Raw genomic sequence first — 20425 nt, 5'->3', positions numbered from 1 at the left:
GGGCTACTACGCTGACTAGCAGAAACTAAAGCTTTGGAGCAGACCTCTGAGTAAACAGCTCTTCAGACTCAACCATCTGTGTTACCCAAAGCCATAGTGCATGTAGTTTCTTACGGTTAAAAGGAGGGGGGAGCGACCCAACCCACCTGGAATTGATGATGCCAACGTCACGTAAAACACAGCAAGGGGACTCCAAAAACAGTCTCCATTTTTTCCAAAAATTGTGGCACAGACGCCACTTAAGTGGCATCAATTGCCCCAGAGTTGCTTAAAATGGTTGGTGAGGTGATTTTACCAAATCCTCAAGTTTTTAGTCTCCCCAGGATGACACAGGGGTAGAAAAGTCCATGCGGATCCATGATTTGTTCATCTTTATGAACGTGAGTCTGTCTACATTCTCAGTGGACAGCCACGTGCGCTTATCTGTCAGCACACCACCAGCAGCGCTGAACACACGTTCAGAGAGAACGCTGGCTGCAGGGCATGACAAGATCTCCAAGGCGTGAGTGGCGAGCTCTGGACATTTTTCCAGATTGGAAGCCCAAAATGAGCAAGGGTCCAGTGACACAGTCATGGCTTCGATGTTCACTTGGAGATACTCCTGTACCATCCTCTCTAGGCGTTGACTATGTGTCAGACTTCTTGTCTCCTGTGGCCTTGCAAAGGATGGTCTAAAAAAGTGGTGAAACGATTCCACAAAATTGCTGTTACCAGCAGATACTGTGTTACTGTTACGGTTTGAGTGATGAAGACTCGACAGTCCCACGGTTGGCAAGTTAGAACTGTGAGATTCACAACGTGCACCACTGGTGTTTTGTGGAAAAGCACATGTAAGATTCTGCAACAGCCTCTGCTGATACTCCTGCATGCGTGAATCCCTTTCTATGGCAGGAATTATTTCGGCAAATTTACTTTTGTACCGGAGATCTAAGAGTGTGGCAACCCAGTAGTCGGGATTACTTCGAATTCTGACAATCCGAGGGTCATGTTGCAGGTAGTGCAGCAAGAAGACACTCATGTGTCTTGCGTATCCAGGAGGACCAAGTCCTTGTTGTGTTGGTAGCGAGGTAAGAATCATGCTTCCTTCCTCTGCCCTCTCCCCCCAACCTCGCACAACAGAAATGTGATCAAGGTCTCCCTCATCTGATGAGTCTTCCATGCCCATCGCCAGTTCGTCCTCCACTTCTTCCTCGGCTCCTGCACCTTCCTCAACAGTTTGGCTGCTACCAAGTGTAATAACCTGTCTTGGTATTGCAGACCCCCCAGTCCTCTAATAACCTTGGTCGCTCTTCTCTGCACCCGCTCTTTTTCAGCTATGTCTTTCCTATACACCGGAGACCAGAACTGTACACAGTATTCTAAGTGTGGTCGCACTAATGACTTGTATAGAGGTAAAATTATGTTCTCCTCATGAGCATCTATGCCTCTTTTAATGCATCCCATTATTTTATTTGCCTTTGCAGCAGCAGCCTGACACTGGCCACTAAACGTGAGCTTGTCGTCCACTAATACACCCAGGTCTTTTTCAGTTACAGTTTTGCCCAGTGTTTTACAATTAAGCATATAATTATACATTTTATTGCCTCTGCCCAAGTGCATTACCTTACATTTATCCCCATTAAAGCTCATTTGCCATTTATCAGCCCAAGTTTCTAGTTTACATAGATCCTCCTGTAATATAAAATTTTCCTCCTCTGTATTGATTACCCTGCAGAGTTTAGTGTCATCTGCAAATATTTAAATATTACTCTGTATGCCCCCTACAAGGTCATTAATAAATATGTTAAAAAGAAGGGGGCCCAATACTGACCCCTGTGGTACCCCACTGTTAACTGAGACCCAGTCTGAGTGCTTTCCATTAATAACCACCCTTTGTTTCCTATCACTGAGCCAGTTCTTAACCCACATACATATATTTTCCCCTATCCCCATTGTTCTCATTTTATGTATCAACCTTTTGTGTGGAACCGTATCAAAAGCTTTTGAAAAGTCCATATACACAACATCCACTGCATTTCCTTGGTCCAGTCCAGAACTTGCCTCCTCATAAAAACTGATCAGATTAGTTTGACAGGAACGGTCCCTCGTAAACCCATGTTGATATTGGGTCATGAGGTTATTCTTCTTCAGATACTCTATTATAGCATCTCTTAGGAAACCCTCCAGGATTTTACCCACAGTAGAGGTTAAGCTTACCGGCCTATAATTTCCAAGTTCAGTTTTTGTCCCCTTTTTGAATATTGGCACCACATTTGCTATATGCCAGTCCTGTGGTACAGACCCTGTTATTATGGAATCTTTAAAGATTAAAAATAATGGTCTATCTATGACGTTACTTAATTCCTGCAGTACTCGCGGGTGTATCCCATCCGGGCCCGGGGATTTGTCAACTTTAGTGATTTTTAGACGCCGCCGTACTTCCTGCTGGGTTAAGCAAGTGACATTTACTGGAGAATTTTTGTTATCACTAATCATGTTTTCTGTCATGCGATTTTCTTGTGTAAATACGGTTGAAAAAAAATCATTTAGCATATTGGCTTTTTCCTCATCCTCATCCACCATTTCACCCAGACTATTTTTAAGGGGGCCAACACTATCATTTTTTTAGTTTTTTACTATTTATGTAGTTAAAGAATATTTTGGGGTTATTTTTACTTTCTCTGGCAATGATTCTCTCTGCCTCAATCTTTGCTGCCTTGATTTGTTTTTTACATAATTTATTTAATTTTCTATATTTATTTAATGCCTCATCACTACCTACTTGCTTTAATTCTCTAAATGCTTTCTTTTTGTCACTTATTGCGCCCCTTACAGCTTTATTTAGCCATAGTGGTTTCCTCCTATTTCTAGCACGTTTATTCCCATAGGGTATATATTGTGCACAGGTCCTATTCAGGATGTTAATAAATGTCTCCCATTTGCTTTGTGTAGCTTTATGTCTCAGGATATCGTCCCAGTTTATTGCACTAAGATCATCTCTTAACCGTTGGAAATTTGCCTTCCTGAAGTTTAGTGTCCTTGTTACCCCTCTACTACACATCTTATTAAATGTTACATGAAAACGTATTATTTTGTGATCACTATTACCCAAGTGACCCCCAACTCGTATATTTGATATGCGGTCTGGCCTATTGGTTAATATTAGGTCTAGCAGTGCCCCCCTTCTTGTTGGGTCCTGAACCAGTTGTGAAAGGTAATTGTCTCTCATAGTAGTCAAAAACCTATTTCCTTTGCTTGAACTATATGTTTCTGTCCCCCAATGTATTTCAGGGTAGTTGAAGTCTCCCATAATAATGACTTCTCCTTGAGTCGCTGCTTCATCTATTTGCTTTACGAGGATATTCTCCGCTACTTCCATTATTTTTGGAGACTTATAACAAACCCCTATCAGTAATTTATTATTTTTTCCCCCTCCCCTTATCTCCACCCACAGGGACTCTACATTTTCATTAGATTCACATATATCCTCCCGCAAGACAGGTTTTAAGGATGATTTTACATATAAACACACACACCCCCCTCGCTTGTTTGTACGGTCATTTCTGAACAGACTATAGCCCTGTAAATTAACTGCCCAGTCATGGCTCTCGTCCAGCCACGTCTCAGATATCCCTACCATGTCATAATTATTTTCCAACAAAATTAATTCTAATTCCTCCATTTTGTTGGTGAGGCTCCTGGCATTAGTGTACATGCATTTTATGTATCTCTCTGTACCTCTATTCCTTCTTACTTTATTGACTGTTCTAACTCCACCACCAATTTCTTTATTTGTGCCCAGGTCACTATCTGCACTATCTTCCCCACCTATAAAATGAATACCCTCCCCCCCAATCCCTAGTTTAAACACTCCTCCAACCTTCTAGCCATTTTCTCCCCCAGCACAGCTGCACACTCCCCATTAAGGTGCAGCCGGTCCTTAGCGTAGAGTCTGTAGCCAACTGAGAAGTCGGCCCAGTTCTCCAGGAACCCAAATCCCTCCTTCCTACACCAGTTCTTGAGCCACTTATTTATCTCCCTAATCTCCCTGACTCTGAATTCTGTTTAACGTGTGCTCCAGCATGTAAATCACCGGAATAGTTATGCTGATAATGGCATCGTCAGCACTAAACATCTTCGTCGCCATTTCAAAACTGTGCAGAAGGGTGCATAGGTCCCTGATATGAGACCACTCCAGCAGCGTGATTTGCCCCACCTCTGGATCTCGTTGGCCCAGGCTATACGTCAGAACGTATTGCATCAGGGCCTGTCGGTGCTGCCACAGTCGCTGCAACATGTGCAGAGTTGAATTCCACCGGGTAGGCACATCACATATCAGCCGGTGAACTGGCAGGCCCAACGACTTCTGTAGAGATGTAAGTCGTTGAGCTGTGGGATGCGAACGGCGGAAGTGAGCACACAGCGACCGTGCCCTCTGCAGAAGGCCATCTAGTCTGGGATAGTGGGCTAAAAATTGCTGGACAACCAGGTTCAACACGTGAGCCATACAAGACACGTGTGTGACATTGCCCCGGCTAAGGGCAGCACCCAGGTTTGCAGCATTGTCGCACTCGGCCTTCCCTGGTTGCAGGTCCAGTGGAGACAACCATTCATGAAACTGGGTCTCCAGAGCTGACCACAACTCCTCAGCTGTGTGACTCACATTTCCCAGACATTTCAAAGTAAACACCGCCTGATGCCGTTGAGCCCTGCTGCCAGCATAGTAAGGAGGTGTGCAGGATTCCTTCTGCGCAGTTAGAAAGCGGGTGGCATTACCAGACAGGCTTTGGGTGCAGGTGGAGGACCGAGAGGAGGTTGAGGAGGCAGAAGCAGTGGAGGAACTTCTAGATAAAGAGGATTGACGCACAACTCATGGGGACGGCAAGACTTGGACAGCAGCCCCTTGTCCTGCTGTCACCATAGTTACCCAGTGCCCAGTCAGCGACATGTAACGCCCCTGTCCATGCCTACTCGCCCAAGTGTCTGTGGTGAAATGCACCCTGTCACATACAGAGTTTCTCAAAGAAGCGGTGATGTTGTGTGCGACATGCTGGTGTAGCGCAGGCACACCTTTCTTTGAGAAGTAGTGCCGACTGGGCATCTGGTACTGGGGCACTGCGACGGACATAAGGTCTCAAAAATCCTCTGTGTCCACCAGGCGGAAAGGCAGCATTTCTGTAGCCAACAGCTTGCAGATGGTGAAATTCAACCTCTTAGCTTTGTCATGGCTAGGAAGAAATGGTCTTTTACTTGTCCACATCTGTGGGACCGGGGGCTGGCTGTTGTGCTTAGACGGGGTTGAGTAGGGTGTCCCCGGCAAACTGCCGGTCTGTGAGGAAGATGCAGGCGGAAAAGTTAGGTTGCCTTGATCCAAAGGTGGTGCTCTCGATGTCCGAGAGCGCTCAACACCAGCTGGTGTTTCCACTTCCAAATGAAATGATGACCTGCCAAATCACACTGGCTGTTGCGGGTAAAGAGGTGGCAGGTCTGCATCCAAAAACATGTGTGACTGCTGTCCCCCCCAGTCACAGAGGATGAAGAGGCCGCGGATGCACAAGATGGGGCAGGCGGTGGTTGGCCCGGCCCGCTAGGCCGCATTGTAGCACAGTGAGCTTCCCACTGCAACTTATGCTTCATATCCATGTGGCGGTTCATGCATGAAGTAATCAAACTATGGATTTTTTGGCCTCTACTTAGCTTTTGGTGACAAATATTACAGATAACACGAGTTGGGTCATCCTTATCGATCTGAAAAAATGCCCAGGCTATGCAAGGCTTAGAGCCCATGCGACCTGAAGAGCCACCACGACTTGTGGTCAGAGGCAGAGTTGTGGTTGAGGATGCAGTTGTTGACATGCTTCCAGTACTCCAGAATGCTTGGTCTGGGGGATAATGTGTGCAAGTGGGTAAATAGCTGGCTGAGTGATAGAAAGCAGAGGGTGGTTATCAATGGAGTAAGCTCAGGGTGTGTCAGGGTTACTAGCGGGGTGCCTCAAGGGTCTGTCTTGGGCCCTATATTATTTAATATATTTATTAATGATCTAGTGGAAGGGTTGCATAGTAAAATAGCAATATTTGCAGATGATACTAAACTTTGTAAAGTAGTTAATACAGATGAGGATAGGGCACAGCTACAGGAGGATTTAGATAAATTGGGGAGTTGGGCCAAAAAATGGCAAATGGGGTTCAATGTCAATAAATGTAAGGTCATGCACATGGGGAAGAAAAACAGCAGTCACCCGTACATATTAAATGGGAAACCGTTGGGGAAATCTGACATGGAGAAGGACCTGGGTGTCTTGGTTAACAGCAAATTAAATTGGAGTGGCCAGTGTCAGGCAGCAGCTGCGAAGGCAAATAGAGTCATGGCATGCATCAGAAGAGGAATAGGGGCATATGATGAGAACATTGTTCTTCCTCTGTATAAAGCGCTGGTAAGGCCGCACTTAGAATATTGTGCACAGTTCTGGGCTCCGGTGCTCAGGAAAGACATATTGGAGCTAGAGAGGGTACAAAGGAGGGCGACTAAAGTAATAAAGGGAATGGAGGGACTAGAATATCCAGAGAGGTTGTCAAAATTAGGCCTATTTACATTGGAAAAGAGAAGGCTTAGGGGAGACCTCATAAACATGTATAAATACATCAGGGGGCAGTACAGAGATCTCTCCCATGACCTGTTTATACCAAGGATGGTGACAAAGACGAGGGGGCACACTATGCATCTGGAGGAAAGGAGGTTCCTGCACCAGCATAGAAGGGGATTCTTTACGGTCAGAGCCGTGAGACTCTGGAACTCTCTGGGAGAGGGAGTGGTGATGTCCAACTCACTTAATGAGTTCAAGAGAGGCCTGGATGCCTTTCTTGAGAACAATAAAATTACATATTATGCTTAGTGATAGTTAATTAATCCAGGGATTTAATCTGACTGCCAGATTGAAGTCGGGAAGTGAATTTTTCCTCAATGATGTAAATTGGCCTATACCGCATGTTTTTTTTTTGCCTTCCCCTGGATCAACGCTGCGGAATAGCTGCAGTGCACAAGAAATAGGCTGAACTGGATGGACGCTTGTCTTTTTTCGGCCTTATAAACTATGTAACTATGTAACTATGTAACTACTCCGTCTCTGTCCAGGAAGGCGCAACCTAACCTTGTCGTCAATAGCATCCTCCTCCACCTCCTCTGCTGACCTCATCGACTGGCTGACTGTGGGTTGACAGTAAGTGGGATCTCCAATCTCGTCATCATCACCCTGTGTGTTCTCACACCCGTCGTCCTCAGAGCCAACCTCTTCCTGCCCTGACCGAAAAGTCAAGTTGTCGCTCCAATCAGGTATTTGAGTCTCATCATCGTCTTCATCATTGTCTCCACCAACAGGAGTTACAGTTTGGGAACGAGGGTCTACATTATGCTCAGAATCTGGTCCTGGATCCGACTCATAAAGATTCTGGGCATCAGTGCAGATCATTTCCTCGTCTGGATTAACAGAAGCTCTGGAGCAGACCTCCGTTTCCCAGGCTATAGTATGAGTAAACAGCTGTGCAGACTCAACCATCTGTGTTACCCCATACTCAGACGGGCAGCTGGAGACTTGGGAGCTGTGAGGAAGCAAGTGCGATTGGGGTGACACCTTTGAGGACTGGAGTATTTGTGATGTTGAAGTTGAGGTGGAGGAGAGCCCACATGAAGGAGCACTTGATATCCGTTGAAGCACCTGCTGTTTTTGTGCCTCATCTGGAATTTGTAATGATGGGTGTGCCCGTAAGAAAGGGATCATATCACATTGTCCACGAAAAGAAGTAGACATCTTAGTTTGGCTGGAAGATGGTCTTTCTTCTGCAGATGTTACTCCCCCCACCGTGGGGGGGGGGGGGGGGCTCGACCCACCAGCGGACAGGCACCAGTATTGGGAGAGGGGGGCTGGCCGTCAGGGTCCACCGCGGCTCTGGCACAAACCCGGCGACACGGAGGTCGCACGGGCAGGAACGGACTGGCCGTGTCGGCTTCGCACTCCAGCGTCACGCCCGTAACCTCAAAGGGATGCGCAAGCGGCTTTTCATCCCAGGGCTGTTCCCCGCCCAGCAGGAATGTGGGGGAGCTCAGGTCGGCCTTCCACTGTACTCCCTTACCTCCCTCGCCCTCTTTCCTTCTTCCATTCTCCATCTAACCCCTCGGCTCTGTGGTGTTCGCTCTCCTTCCAGCTCTCTCCTTCTCACAGATGGACTACCGCGTGTATTCACACTGTGGCGAATCTTTTGGGCCCAGGCATAAGAAGTTGTCGAGGTAATGGATAATATGTGCCCCCTTAGAAACGTTCATTACAACCGATTCGAGGAAGCAACTAAACGCCTCAAATAGTGAGCAGGATCTGGACCACCCCATGGGCAAACAGCGATCTATATAGTATGCTCCTTCCCAGAAGCAGCCCAATAGGTGGACACTATTCGGAGGCACAGGTAGTAAGTAACCGGAATGTCTGTTTTGGCCATTAGGATGACCCTTCCCAACTTCTTGATCCGCCTGATTGCCTTGTCAAAGGATGTACAGTATATACTACTGTACTTGGTACCGCATCGACGTTGTCGTTTACTGACCTGCCCCTTGGATATGACAAATGGTGGATTAGTCCGAATGTATTGCATTCCGTTTTTGGCACAACTCACAACGGGGATACCACTACGTCTTGTAAGGAAAGTGTTCTGAATGGAACCGCCATTCTACCTAAAGATATTTCTTTTTTTAATTTTCTTGTCACGACGTCTGGGTGTTGGTAGGCTGATTTTAGATTTTTACTCCAGCCTTTCTTGATTTTAGAAGGGCATGACATGCCTATATCTGTGTCTCCCCCTCCTTTTACTCCTCCACCTCTTTTCTTTTCGCATGACTATATGTACTTGTCACTTTTCCATGTGTTAGTTGTGTCTTCTGAGCAGTTTGTCAGCTTTTGGACACCTTTGAAGGTGTTTTCTACGTGTTTCTATGTGTTTTTGTTTGCCTGCCATTAGTTTTAACGGTGTTCGACGGTGTTCGAGGAACAGTTCGACGAACAGTTCGGCGAACACATCGGTGTTCGACGAACCGAACCGAACCCGAACACTACGGGGGTGGCTCAACTCTACTAAATAGACAAAATTTCATATATTGCAAGAAAACAGTGGGGGAGAGGAAAAGTCAAGCAGATGCCCATAGAAATGCACTAAGTTGCTGCTTTCAATTTTCAAGTGCTCCTAAATACAAGACTGGAAGCTGATTGGTTTCTTTGGGTAACTTATCTGATTTTCCTTTGTTTTTTTCTGCTTAAGATTTTCTGGATAACACCATGTTTTCCCCCAGGATTAGACATGGCTGTGGCTGATTGCTTATAAAAGTTGTGTGGCTATTTCAATATAGTTTTATCTATTCCCAGTTCCCTTGTATTGGGAGAAGGGTTCTGTGGAGCTATAAAAAGTCAAATTATATGGCGCTGTGCTGTTTTTTTTTCTTGAATTCTCATGTCAAGTGCATGTACCATTGGTCAGCCAGGCATTTCAGCTGTGGCAGCTCTATGGAAATGTAGTTTTAAATGAAGGCCATCAGTACAATGTGACTCTTCATTCTTGCTCAGAAAGGGAGTCCCATGGTGGACTTTATATTTTAGATGTAATTCAGAAACTATGCCACATTATTTCAAGGGAATCCGTCAGCTGTTTTTTCCTATGTAATCAGAGTACAGCTGGAGATAGGAGCTGAGACACAGATTTCAGGGATCTGTCACTTATTAGGCTGTGTGCTATTGTTTCCATACAATGAATCTTTTATCACCAAGAGATTAGCACTGCCCAGGCTAGCTCCCACAGGCCAAGTAGTCTGACCATGCCCTCTACTCTGATAAGCAGCTCAGTGTCAATAGACTATGTACACAGAAAGCAGTGGTGTGGGCGAGGTTAGCTTTCTCAGCTCCACTTCATGGTACATCTAAAAACTCTGATTGAGTCACAATTGCTGCACACAGTAAACTAAATGGTACATCGTTGGAATCAGGGTCTCTTTTCCACCATTATGCTGCTCTCAGATGAGGCAACAAAACCTGGTGACAGATTCCTTTAATTAACATGAGGCATCTATGGAAAAATTGTCATAACCATATTGCTATTACATACTTGCATGCTACTTTGTGGTACAGCACAATTAGTAAATCTGCACCCATCACACATCTTTAAAAGAAATATCCCTGGAAATACATGCTAAAGTCAAAATGCTGGGTATGTGAATTGAAAACAATGTTCTTATTACTTTGCAATTCATTTTATATTAATGTCGTTTGCCCAGTGCGTGCTACTTTTCATTATTCAGCAATATGCATTGAGAAAGGAAGTCAGGTAAGAGATATATCTCAGGGGTTTTTAAAAACTGTCTTCTGGGATCTCAGCCCACACAATGATTCAGGTATGAATGCAAATATTGTACTAAAATATTATACATATGTTAATATGTAACTAAGGCTGAATTCTGCATAATGTGTTGCCTAACTGACAACACGTCTTAAAGGGGTTTGCCATATGATTGTCATTAAAATAAATGGATGTGCATGTAATATATATGGATAAGCCGAGTCTGCAAGAGTGAAAGCTAAAGTCTGAAGCAGCTCTTTGAGCTGGCTAGTGGAGGGATTCTCAGCAGGCTACCCCTCTTTGACATACATAATCCAGAATAAGATTGCCTTGCTGAAACAATTAATTTTATTCAGAAGTATAATATAGATGAAATCATGATTCAAAAAAGCTGCATACAGCAGCCAGGACAGATAAATAAAAAATGTGTATGCATCTATTTAATCTCTGCTGTTCCAGCACTTCGATGGCGATCTACCCAGCTGGTCTTCTATTTACCTTGGTTATAGCGTAGACATCCTGTATACATAACAAGACTGTCACTGACCTAAGCCCGGCAAGGCATGAGACTGATGAGGCCAGTGATTGCTTGCAGTGGTCACATGAAGGATAAAGGACATCAAAGCTGCAGTCAAGGTAAATAGAATACTATTTGGAAGGATCAATGAATTTGTACTGGAAATGCAGAGATTAAATGGGTGAGAAATATATTATTTTTTTACTTATTTATTAGTGATGAGCGAGTGTGCTCGTTTAACCCTTTCACTGAGCACGCTCGGGTGCTTTCCGAGTATCTTCGGCGTGCTCGTATATTGTGTTGGAGTCACTGCGTCTGCATGATTTATGGCTATTAGACAGCTTCAACACATGCAGGGATTGCCTGTTTATTAAGGAATCCTCACATGTGTTTAGGCTGTGTAACAGCCATAAATCATGGAGACACAGGGACTCCAACATAATATACGAGAACTCCGAAGATACTCGGAAAGCACCCGAGCGTGCTAGGTGAAAGGGTTAAACGAGCACACTCGCTCATCATTATTATTTATATATTGTTTAAAAAAACTTGAAATGCTCTTTAAAATGTAAGTGACGCGCCCCCTGGGCCATATTCTTTAGGGGAATATCCGGAGCCGGATCAGATGGGAGTTGTAGTCTTCCGAGTGGCTGTGACCCGGTCCGTGCCCAGGGTGTCAAACTCAGTTGTATGTGGCAGTCCTACAGATGTTATTAAGTTCTTTATTGTCGACTACGCCACCCGTTGTATTGCGGTCACTATGGCCGCCGCTGCAGCACGGTCCGCTGAGGCTGATGGTGTAGGTGCAGCTTTTGGTGGTATAACCCCCAACGGGTGGGGTATAGCCTCAGGGGGTCAGGTGCAGAGGATGGGGGTTGTGGTGGTGCAGCATAGATGTTAAAGGAAGACAGAGTCGGGTTGTGCAGTTTAGGGTATTTACTCACTGCTGATGTTCCGGTCACTCCAGCTTCAAGTGACCACCCGAGCCGTGCTGCATCCACCAGGTCCTGGATCCAGCCAACCCCCAAGCGAGTCCGGAGCGTGACCCTGAGCTCTCCTTCTGTCCTTTCTCTGGCCGTCCCCACTATTGATCCACCCAGGTCCAGCTCCCTCGGGCCTTCTGTTGGGAGACCCTTGGCCTTGGGTTCCCTGACCCTCCACGTGGTATGCCTTCGGGGTGGATGTGGTGGGTGGCCGTGGCAGACGCTGCCCACGGCCTCCGGTCTCTGGCTAGGGTGTGTTTTTGCCCCCACCAGCTTGGGTTCCGGTACCCTAATGCCAACTCTTCACCCGCTGATGGACTTTGGGTTCTCAGAGTTCCTTTTCTGTTTCCCCCTCTGGGTCTTTCTTGCTTTCTCCTCTCTCTCTCTCTGGGACTGCTCTGCTCCTCTTCCTCTGACTTCTCTGCAAAGACTCACAGACTGACCCTGTTCTTTGATGGTGCCCACCTTATATACACCCTCTATGTGTGAGCTCAGGCGACCAGCACCCAATGAGCTCCTATCTTTACCCAGGCTGCTCCCCCTATCTGCCCCTACACTACTTGGGATGTACCACCCCCCTCCCACTCCAGCCAGGAACAGACTCGGTCGTACCTGCACATTTCTAAGTGGGAGTACCGTCGGTCTGCTCCTCGGAAATGGGATGTGTGTAGTGCATGCAGCCTACCGAGCTCAGATCCACACTCCATCCTTACCCGGGAGTGGAATATCACACCTCTGGGTTGAGGTGCAATACCCCTGTAGCAGCCGAATCCTCAGGGTGCTACATAAGCATAACTGTTACTATCAGACAGACTTATCAAGCAGGAGCACAGCGCTCCCCAGCCTCCTTATTTTGTTTTTGCTGGGTGGGTAGGTTCTCCTGCATAAGTGACAGTTAAGTCCAGCCACATTGTTGCACGGCTAGCCTGAATAGTGTGTACTCTCAATGCTGTTATAACGAGGCATCCTTTCCAGTTTGCTGATTTGAAAGCTCAGTGGGGCTGGAGAGAGATGGCAGAGAATAAGAGCTAACCACTCAATCCAGCTGTCCTGGCTGGCCTCAGTGCAGTGCTTACGAGCTCAGTAGGAAAGAGCTTGTAAGCGCTGCATCCATTTGACCACTGGTCCTAGACAGTGGTGGTGGCCAGCCCACTTGGCAATAAGCAATGTACAATTAAAGAACAATTAAAGAAAGTGTACAAATAAATGCACAATTAAAGACAAAAAAAGGAGCGTTATATTGCGAATGGGGAAAAATTTGAACAAAAAGTAATTTGCAAAGTTGCTGGCTTTTGAAAGAAGATAGGAATTTTGAATTTTCCTTTCATTTGTTCTGTTCACAGCAGAGCATCTGACAGTAGAGATCTGGAAAGCATCTAATAACTAATATTACTTGGTTAAAAAAAAAACCTCGAATAACCTCCCCTTAGTCACATTTTCCAGTGCACATGAGTGTGCCTAGGCCAATTTCACAGTATGGATAAAATGCATATAGAGAGTATAATCATGTAAAAATACATATGAAAACTACATTATTCATGAAGAATTCAAGGACATACCTGGAATACTGTAACTATGGCCCAAAGCAAAGAATCAAAGTTTTTCCGGTCAGGTACAGTATCTCCGGAGTCTGTTCTAAGACTAAATTTACATCCAAAAATATGCATCCCAAGAATACTGTATGGGGAAAGAAAAAAATAATTATTACTATTATATTGCTTGAAACATTGTTTGTTTTTTCTAGATAGATATTTAATACAGGTTTTAACACCTCATAACTTTGCATACCTTTAAAGGGAATCCGTCAGCTGATTCATGCTGCTTAAACCACAGGCAGCATGGATCAGAGCCTGACTGTGCAATTGCATCCAGGTATTTTTTTCTCTGAAATGCTCCGGTGTTACAGAGAAAACATAGTTTAAAGATCCTGATGTACACACATGGGAAAGGTCTGTCAATCAACTAGAGCGGTGTGGGGAGGAGGCAGCTCCAGACTTGTCAGGTAGCTCCCTCGAATGTTCAAACTATGTTTTCCATGAAACACCGGAGCATTTCAGAGAAAAACATACTTGGCTTCAATCGTGGATCTGGGCTCTGATCCCTGCTTCCCACGATTTGGGTAGCATTATTCAACTGACAGGTTCCTTTTAAGCCTAGTGTTAGGATTATACACACTTTTTCAGAAAAATCATCATGTTGAACATGAAGTCCAATTGGGGTGTTGTAGAGCATAATAGAAGGTCATGTGACCAGTGCCAGACAGGGGTGCCAAGGGCCCACCAAAAGCATTGACTCTGGGGGCCCACTTTTTGGCTACATGCAAATATCACATTATCCTCATTCACAAATTTGCCTATGTTTCTTTAATAATAATAAATGGGTTCTTTGTTAAATGAATGTTGAGATGATGCCCTTTTCTGTACATAGTGAAAGAAATGTATTAAGCCAACTACTTCTCATATAGGTGGAATGGAGAGCACATTCCTACATGGGAGCCCACCGGAGGATTCTCCTGTTCTCTTGTAGGCCAGTCCAAGCCTGCAAGTGACCAGCTCTTTCCATCAGCCTCCTCCAATAGAAGAAAAACAGCTTTCCCATGTGAAGTCTTTAATTGAAGGAAGCTGATGGACAGGTCTGGTGGTACACTCTTCCATCAGCAGCCTCTTTGAGAACAGGAGCTCTGTTAAGTTTGTGAGGAAGGCTGCACTAAGGCTGCATGCATGAGGAGAAAACATATTAAATTTTAGTAAGTGCCACAAAGTCACAACCACAACACTTTGGTTAAAGAGACCCTGTCAGGTTGGACAGTGCTATTAACCTGCAGATATAGGGTTAGTCATGTAGGGTTAGTCTGCAGGTTAATAGTGTTATGAAGGTGCCCGCCCACAGAGCACAAAGTGTGGCACCCAGGAGAAAATTAACTTTATTTCTTCCAGGATCCTCCGGCATTCAGTCATACAGGTGTGCCTGCATGGCTACAATCACTTCTTACTGCACTGAGAGCAGTGGCTATAAGCCCTAATGCACTACAGAGCCGGCTGTCAATCACTGCAGGGACATGCTGCCGCTCTCAGTGCTGTGAGCAGTGACTGTTGCTGCGCCGGCACAACTGCATGACTGAAAGCCGGTAGCTCCAGAGAGAAATAAAGTTAATTTTCACCCGAATGCTGCACTTTCAGTACAGTGGCCAGGCACCTTCATAACACGATTAACCTTCAGATTAACCCTATATAGGTTAATATCATTAATAGCAATAATAATGCAATAGTATTATCAGACCTGACAGGATCCCTATAACTACAGATAAACTGGATAACCCCTTTAAGTTTCAACAGCTTTGATAATATCCAAGGCCAATGAAATTTCTCACACTTTTCTTGCAGATCTATCACTTGTGACAGTCATTGATATATATGAGGGGAGATATGTTTCACTGCGGCTACTAGCATCAGTGAACTAAACCTACAAGTTTCCTCCAGTATGTTATGTGTTGGGGGATTAAACCACCATTTTAAAAGGGAGTGTTTTTTTGTAGATGACATTGTCAAGGGTGGGAGACCATTCAACATATCTCCACATCCAGGGTGTGGCTGGGAAAGTTAAATGCTCAGTCACTGTTTTTTTTCTCTGGTGTGGTCTGGAGGAGGAAGTCTCGAGACTATGTGTGTGGAAGCCAGAGAGTTCCACAGAAGGACTTTGTGGTAAAACCTTAATGTGCTACCCAGAGTGGGCGAAACCCCGCTCCCCTATGGACTGTACCATACTTTAACTTTTTGTTTTTCATTATCCCGGACAGGACAGGTTTATTTTGTGGCACCATGCTGTGGTTTATGTCATATATCAATAAACCTGCTGGAAGTTAATCCGAGACGTGTTTCCTGTGTTTGCCTCTGTGAGAGCCAAGCAAGTTGCTTTACCACACACTATACTACAAGTAGCGTTTTGGGGCAATTGCAGTAATGAATAGGTTAAAAATGCCGCCATATTGAGATTAGTAATTCTAATATATAGTACAGTAAATTAAAGGAATTATGGATATATTACATATAAATCTTTTGCTTTTTTCACCTGAAAATAAAGATGAAGAGCATAAGTAACATGCAGAATGTGGCCACATTGTCCATCGTCTTCATTAGGACCACCAGCTGCCTCCTCAGCGCAGGCATGAATCGCACAAGTTTTAGCACACGCAAGAGACGAAATGTTCTCAGAACGGACAAACCACCGTCATTCTGCCCTATAATCTCCCAGACACTGGGGAAAAGACACCAGCAGTAATTAGGAACAATTAATAGAAAATGTGATTATTAGACAGGAAAAGAAATCAATACATATAAAACATATTCCTCAACTTCTAACTCTTTCTTAAATTTTCCTTGCATGATATACTAAGTCAGTAATTACAGTGATTTTCAAAGCCAGTGAGAGAAAGAGTAAAGTTATTTTAGCAATGGCCGATTAAACCTGCTGTAGATATTAATAATGCTGGGGAATATGAATTGTAAATGATCATTATAGAGAAAAAAAGACTTAATGATTCCTAGCTATACATATTTCATAACTGAAAACTCTGTTCTTCAACATGGATTCTTCTAGGTTAGAAGGGTCTTGTTCTGTGTGTGAAAACATCTAATTACAGGGAAGGGTGGAAGGAACAATGATGAAGACAGTGATAGCAAATGACTGCAACAAGAAAGATAACAGAATACATGAAACCTAAAAAGTGGTAAAGCAAACAAGTGATGGGAACACGTAGATAAGTCTATAACATAAGTGGAAAAGTGAGATAAGATCATCATGGTCCTAAGAACTGAACATGCCATGAAGCTTGTGGGAAAATCATTTTATTAATTACAGTATATGTGAAAAAAAAAACAACAACAGAAAGTAGCCACACAGAGTGGGTTAGATTGACTACTAAAGACCAGTGGATCTTCTGGTGGACCCAGGATCTGACACAGTAGTGGAACATTAGGTTTTATTTCTTATCGGATGATTTCCCAATAATCAATAAGAACTAATTGATACTGTGATGTGCCATGATAATAATAATAATACATTTACAACGCAATTATAAGTAGATGCCCAAGTTCTGTGTAAATGGGCTCTGGAGGTTCAGAATCTCAAGTAGGCACAGGTCAATTTAGTTGTTGCGTAACCCTGAATTCTCCCATAAAAATCTTTGATCACCTATCAGAGTAATAGGTGATAAATAGGGATGAGCGGACCCGTGGACGTTCGGGTTCGTCTGTTTAGTCCAAAGTTTGGTTCAGGTTCCAGAACTCTACCTGAACATTAACCAGTACCCAAACCCAATAAAAGTCAATGGGGACCCGAACTTTGGTTTTGTAAATCTCTCATTTTCTCTCCTGGACTTCGCCCAGAACTCCGAACACTAAAACTGACTTCCAGGAGAAGTCAGTGTTTGGCGTTCAGCACCGGACATGTGTCCGAAATGAACCCCAAACTTTACAGTTGAGGTTTACTCATCTCTAGTGATATTACGTCCGACTACTGGAATCTCCACCGATCCTGAGAATGGAGGTCCCATATTCCCAGTGAAAATTAAGGTGACCACTGCTCACATAAACAGTGAACATTCCTTTGTTCCATTCACGCAGGTGACTTGGGACCCCTGTTCTTGGGATAAGTGGGAGATCTGGTGGTTGGACGCCCAAGACAAGGTGGATAGATGATAAATGATTTTTTGTTGCATAACTCCTTTAATGACATTTCACCCTCCCATGATATACAGATTTTGACTGAAGCCATATTGCCTTGCTGCTGTCCTACCATATGAATCACTTATCTCCATTAGCTGCTGAGACGATTTTATATGCTGGTGTTTATTTCAAAGGGGTTGCTTCATGATGGCAAACCAAGTATATATGCCCCATTAGTGTATATGGATGACATAGAGGGAGAGGTCCTGTACTTGGACCCTTCTTTATGAGGGAGTCCTGTTCTGGTGGACTCAAGCCACCCTTGTATTACAAGGACAGCAATTTATCTGAATGGTCGCCATGTAATATTACACTATATTTAACTTACAATGACTGCTGCACCATAGATGTCTTGCTGGCTGTGGCTTTCCCTGGCAAAATCAACTGTTTGCAAGGAGGACCTAAGGCAAACAGCTGATCGCCCCTGGATTGTATTTTGAAATGGTTTTCCGTAATGTGATGCTCTCATCATGTACACTAAAATATTACAACTCGGTCAAGTAAAAAAGATGGCTACATTTAAAATTTTGTAAGATATCATTTTAATGGGGTTTTCACAACTTTTCAAACTTTGCCGGAGACAAGGGAAATCCAATCATCTGCCACTCTGGTGCCACCTCTCAGGCAGTGTCCTATGATGACATTCAGCCACTGAACCACTGAAGACAATGGCTGCAGTTAAGTCCTAAGACCTTATCGCTATGTACACCTTCACACAGAATTTTTTTATGTGAATTTGCTTCCTAAATGCAAAGTGAAGCAACTGTTGCTGAACAGTTTTCATTAAAGAAAATGCACTACTGTTGTGATCCTGAGTGATCTCCAAAAAAGACACAAAGCTGCCACAGCTCCTGGTTCTAGCAGCTCTCTGCTCCTTTTTCTCTTCTTTTATTGTTAGAGATAGCAGGAGCGAGGAGGGGTTGTACACAGATTAACAGGCAAAAAAAATGGAAAGTATCTAAAGGTTTATGGAGGGCAGAGAAATCAGTCTATAAACAAGGAGGAAAGTAGATGGAGAGGCAATAAGTACAGTTCTGGAGCTGTATTGATATATGAAAGCAAGTGAAGACAGCAGCACCCTAGAGCTCACATACAGCATGTATTACAGGGAGGGACACTCCCTCAAGAGAAAAATCTAAAAAATTGGATCTGTCTGAAAATGAATGAATGTGTGAAAATTGCAGAATTTGTTTTTTAAACAAACGTTAACTGCTAACATATGAAAAAAAAATCTATGTCAAATGTGTCTATATCCTTTAAATGTGAAGCATCTGAATAGAAAAGCATATACATTTTCATCATTAGAAACATACTGTAAGTCTAATGCAAATATTAAATTATTCCATTGCCCAAGCTATACACTGAACTAATGCACAGATTCATCTGCATTTTCTGTACACAGCGGGCCAGCATTTTATTATAAAAAGACTGATAATCATGGAAACTCAATCAATATACCAGAATAAAACAGCATAGATGAACCACTGCAGATATAAGCAGCAGGTAAAACCTTCACTAATTACATTAATAGCGTAGATGATTACCAATCTTCTAGAATTAAACATATCAGCACATTAGGGAAATTGTTCTAGAAGTTGAGAAACAAGTATAAAATAGCATCTACAATACCTGATTATGACAATGATGCCATCAAAGATGTTATAGGGGTTTCGAAGATAGTCAAAAAGACCAAAGGCAGAAAGTTTCAGCATCATTTCCAGAGCAAACATGCTGGTGAAGACAATGTTGCTGATCTCTAGGATGTTGGTGAGCTCCTCCGGCTGTTGGAACAGACAAATAAATAGTTTAAGATCTATTTGTAATACTGGCTACTATGTAGTACAGGCCACCAATATCAAATCGCGCAGATCAACATCTGACCATTGTAAACTCATAAATTGCTAGAATAATTGTGCACCAGAGCTAAGGAATCACTATGCCAGTGTGTATCTGCTCAGCATGATCTTTCCCTGGGGCCTTTAGATCAGCCCAACATGTGAAATGACTTATCATTCAGTCATGTGGAAAAAGACAAGTGGAGTCAACAGAAGCCCAAGTGGAATGGCACTTTCGAGTGTTCAAGTGATCAGAAGGTTTCACAGCACTTAGGCCGATTGCATGTCCTAGGACAGAGGCGGGGAACCTCTGGCCCGCGGGTCATTTACGGTTCACAATGTCATTTGTTCCAATTCTCGGGCAATTTTTTTTAGCCATCAACACTTTAATTTTTTCCTAGATTGCACATACAGCATTCACATCTGAATGCCTCAGCGCACGCAACACCGAATTACGTCCTAACACTGGCCAGTGCCAGAATGATATTTGTGGGCAGAGTTAGCACAGTTCTGCGCTCCTATCTCGCTTCTTCGTGTGATGAATGCATCAGTCACACTGTGTCATCTGTGATCTATACAGCAGAGTATCAGTGCCACATTGGGATGTATATCCAGCAGTCTCAGTCTCTACTATGTGATGTACATACAGCAGTCTCGGTCTCTCCTTTGTGATGTATAGACAGCAGTCTCAGTCTCTTCTATGCAATGTATTCACAGCAGTCTTGGCGTCTCATATGTGATATATATATACAGCAGTCTCGGTGCCTCCTATGTGATGTATATACAGCAGTCTCGGTGCCTCCTATGTGATATACAGTACAGACCAAAAGTTTGGACACACCTTCTCATTTAAAGATTTTTCTGTATTATCATGACTATGAAAATTGTACATTCACACCAAAGGGATCAAAACTATGAATTAACACATGTGGAATTATATACTTAACAAAAATGTGTGACACAACTGAAAATATGTCTTATATTCTAGGTTCTTCAAAGTAGCCACATTTTGCTTTGATG

General features: G+C 43.8%; 1 protein-coding gene across 2 annotated transcripts in view; it reads right to left on the bottom strand.

Moving 5' to 3' along the window:
- Positions 1-20425, bottom strand: part of CACNA1I (calcium voltage-gated channel subunit alpha1 I) — a 737039-nt gene that overhangs the window by 222641 nt on the left and 493973 nt on the right. For both annotated transcript variants that reach the window (XM_073644335.1, XM_073644336.1), the window contains exons 9-11: positions 19200-19351; positions 15916-16101; positions 13407-13524 (exon numbers count right to left, since the gene is read on the bottom strand). In XM_073644335.1, the coding sequence (XP_073500436.1) occupies positions 13407-13524; positions 15916-16101; positions 19200-19351 (456 nt within the window). The remainder of the gene's footprint in view (positions 1-13406; positions 13525-15915; positions 16102-19199; positions 19352-20425) is intronic.

This window comes from Phyllobates terribilis, unplaced genomic scaffold, assembly GCF_046119375.1.
Source record: "Phyllobates terribilis strain yellow unplaced genomic scaffold, ASM4611937v1 Scaffold_8__6_contigs__length_399053987, whole genome shotgun sequence".
Classification (NCBI taxonomy): domain Eukaryota; kingdom Metazoa; phylum Chordata; class Amphibia; order Anura; family Dendrobatidae; genus Phyllobates; species Phyllobates terribilis.
The sequence above is the reverse complement of the archived record's forward strand: the minus strand, read 5'-3'. Positions and strand labels throughout refer to the sequence as shown.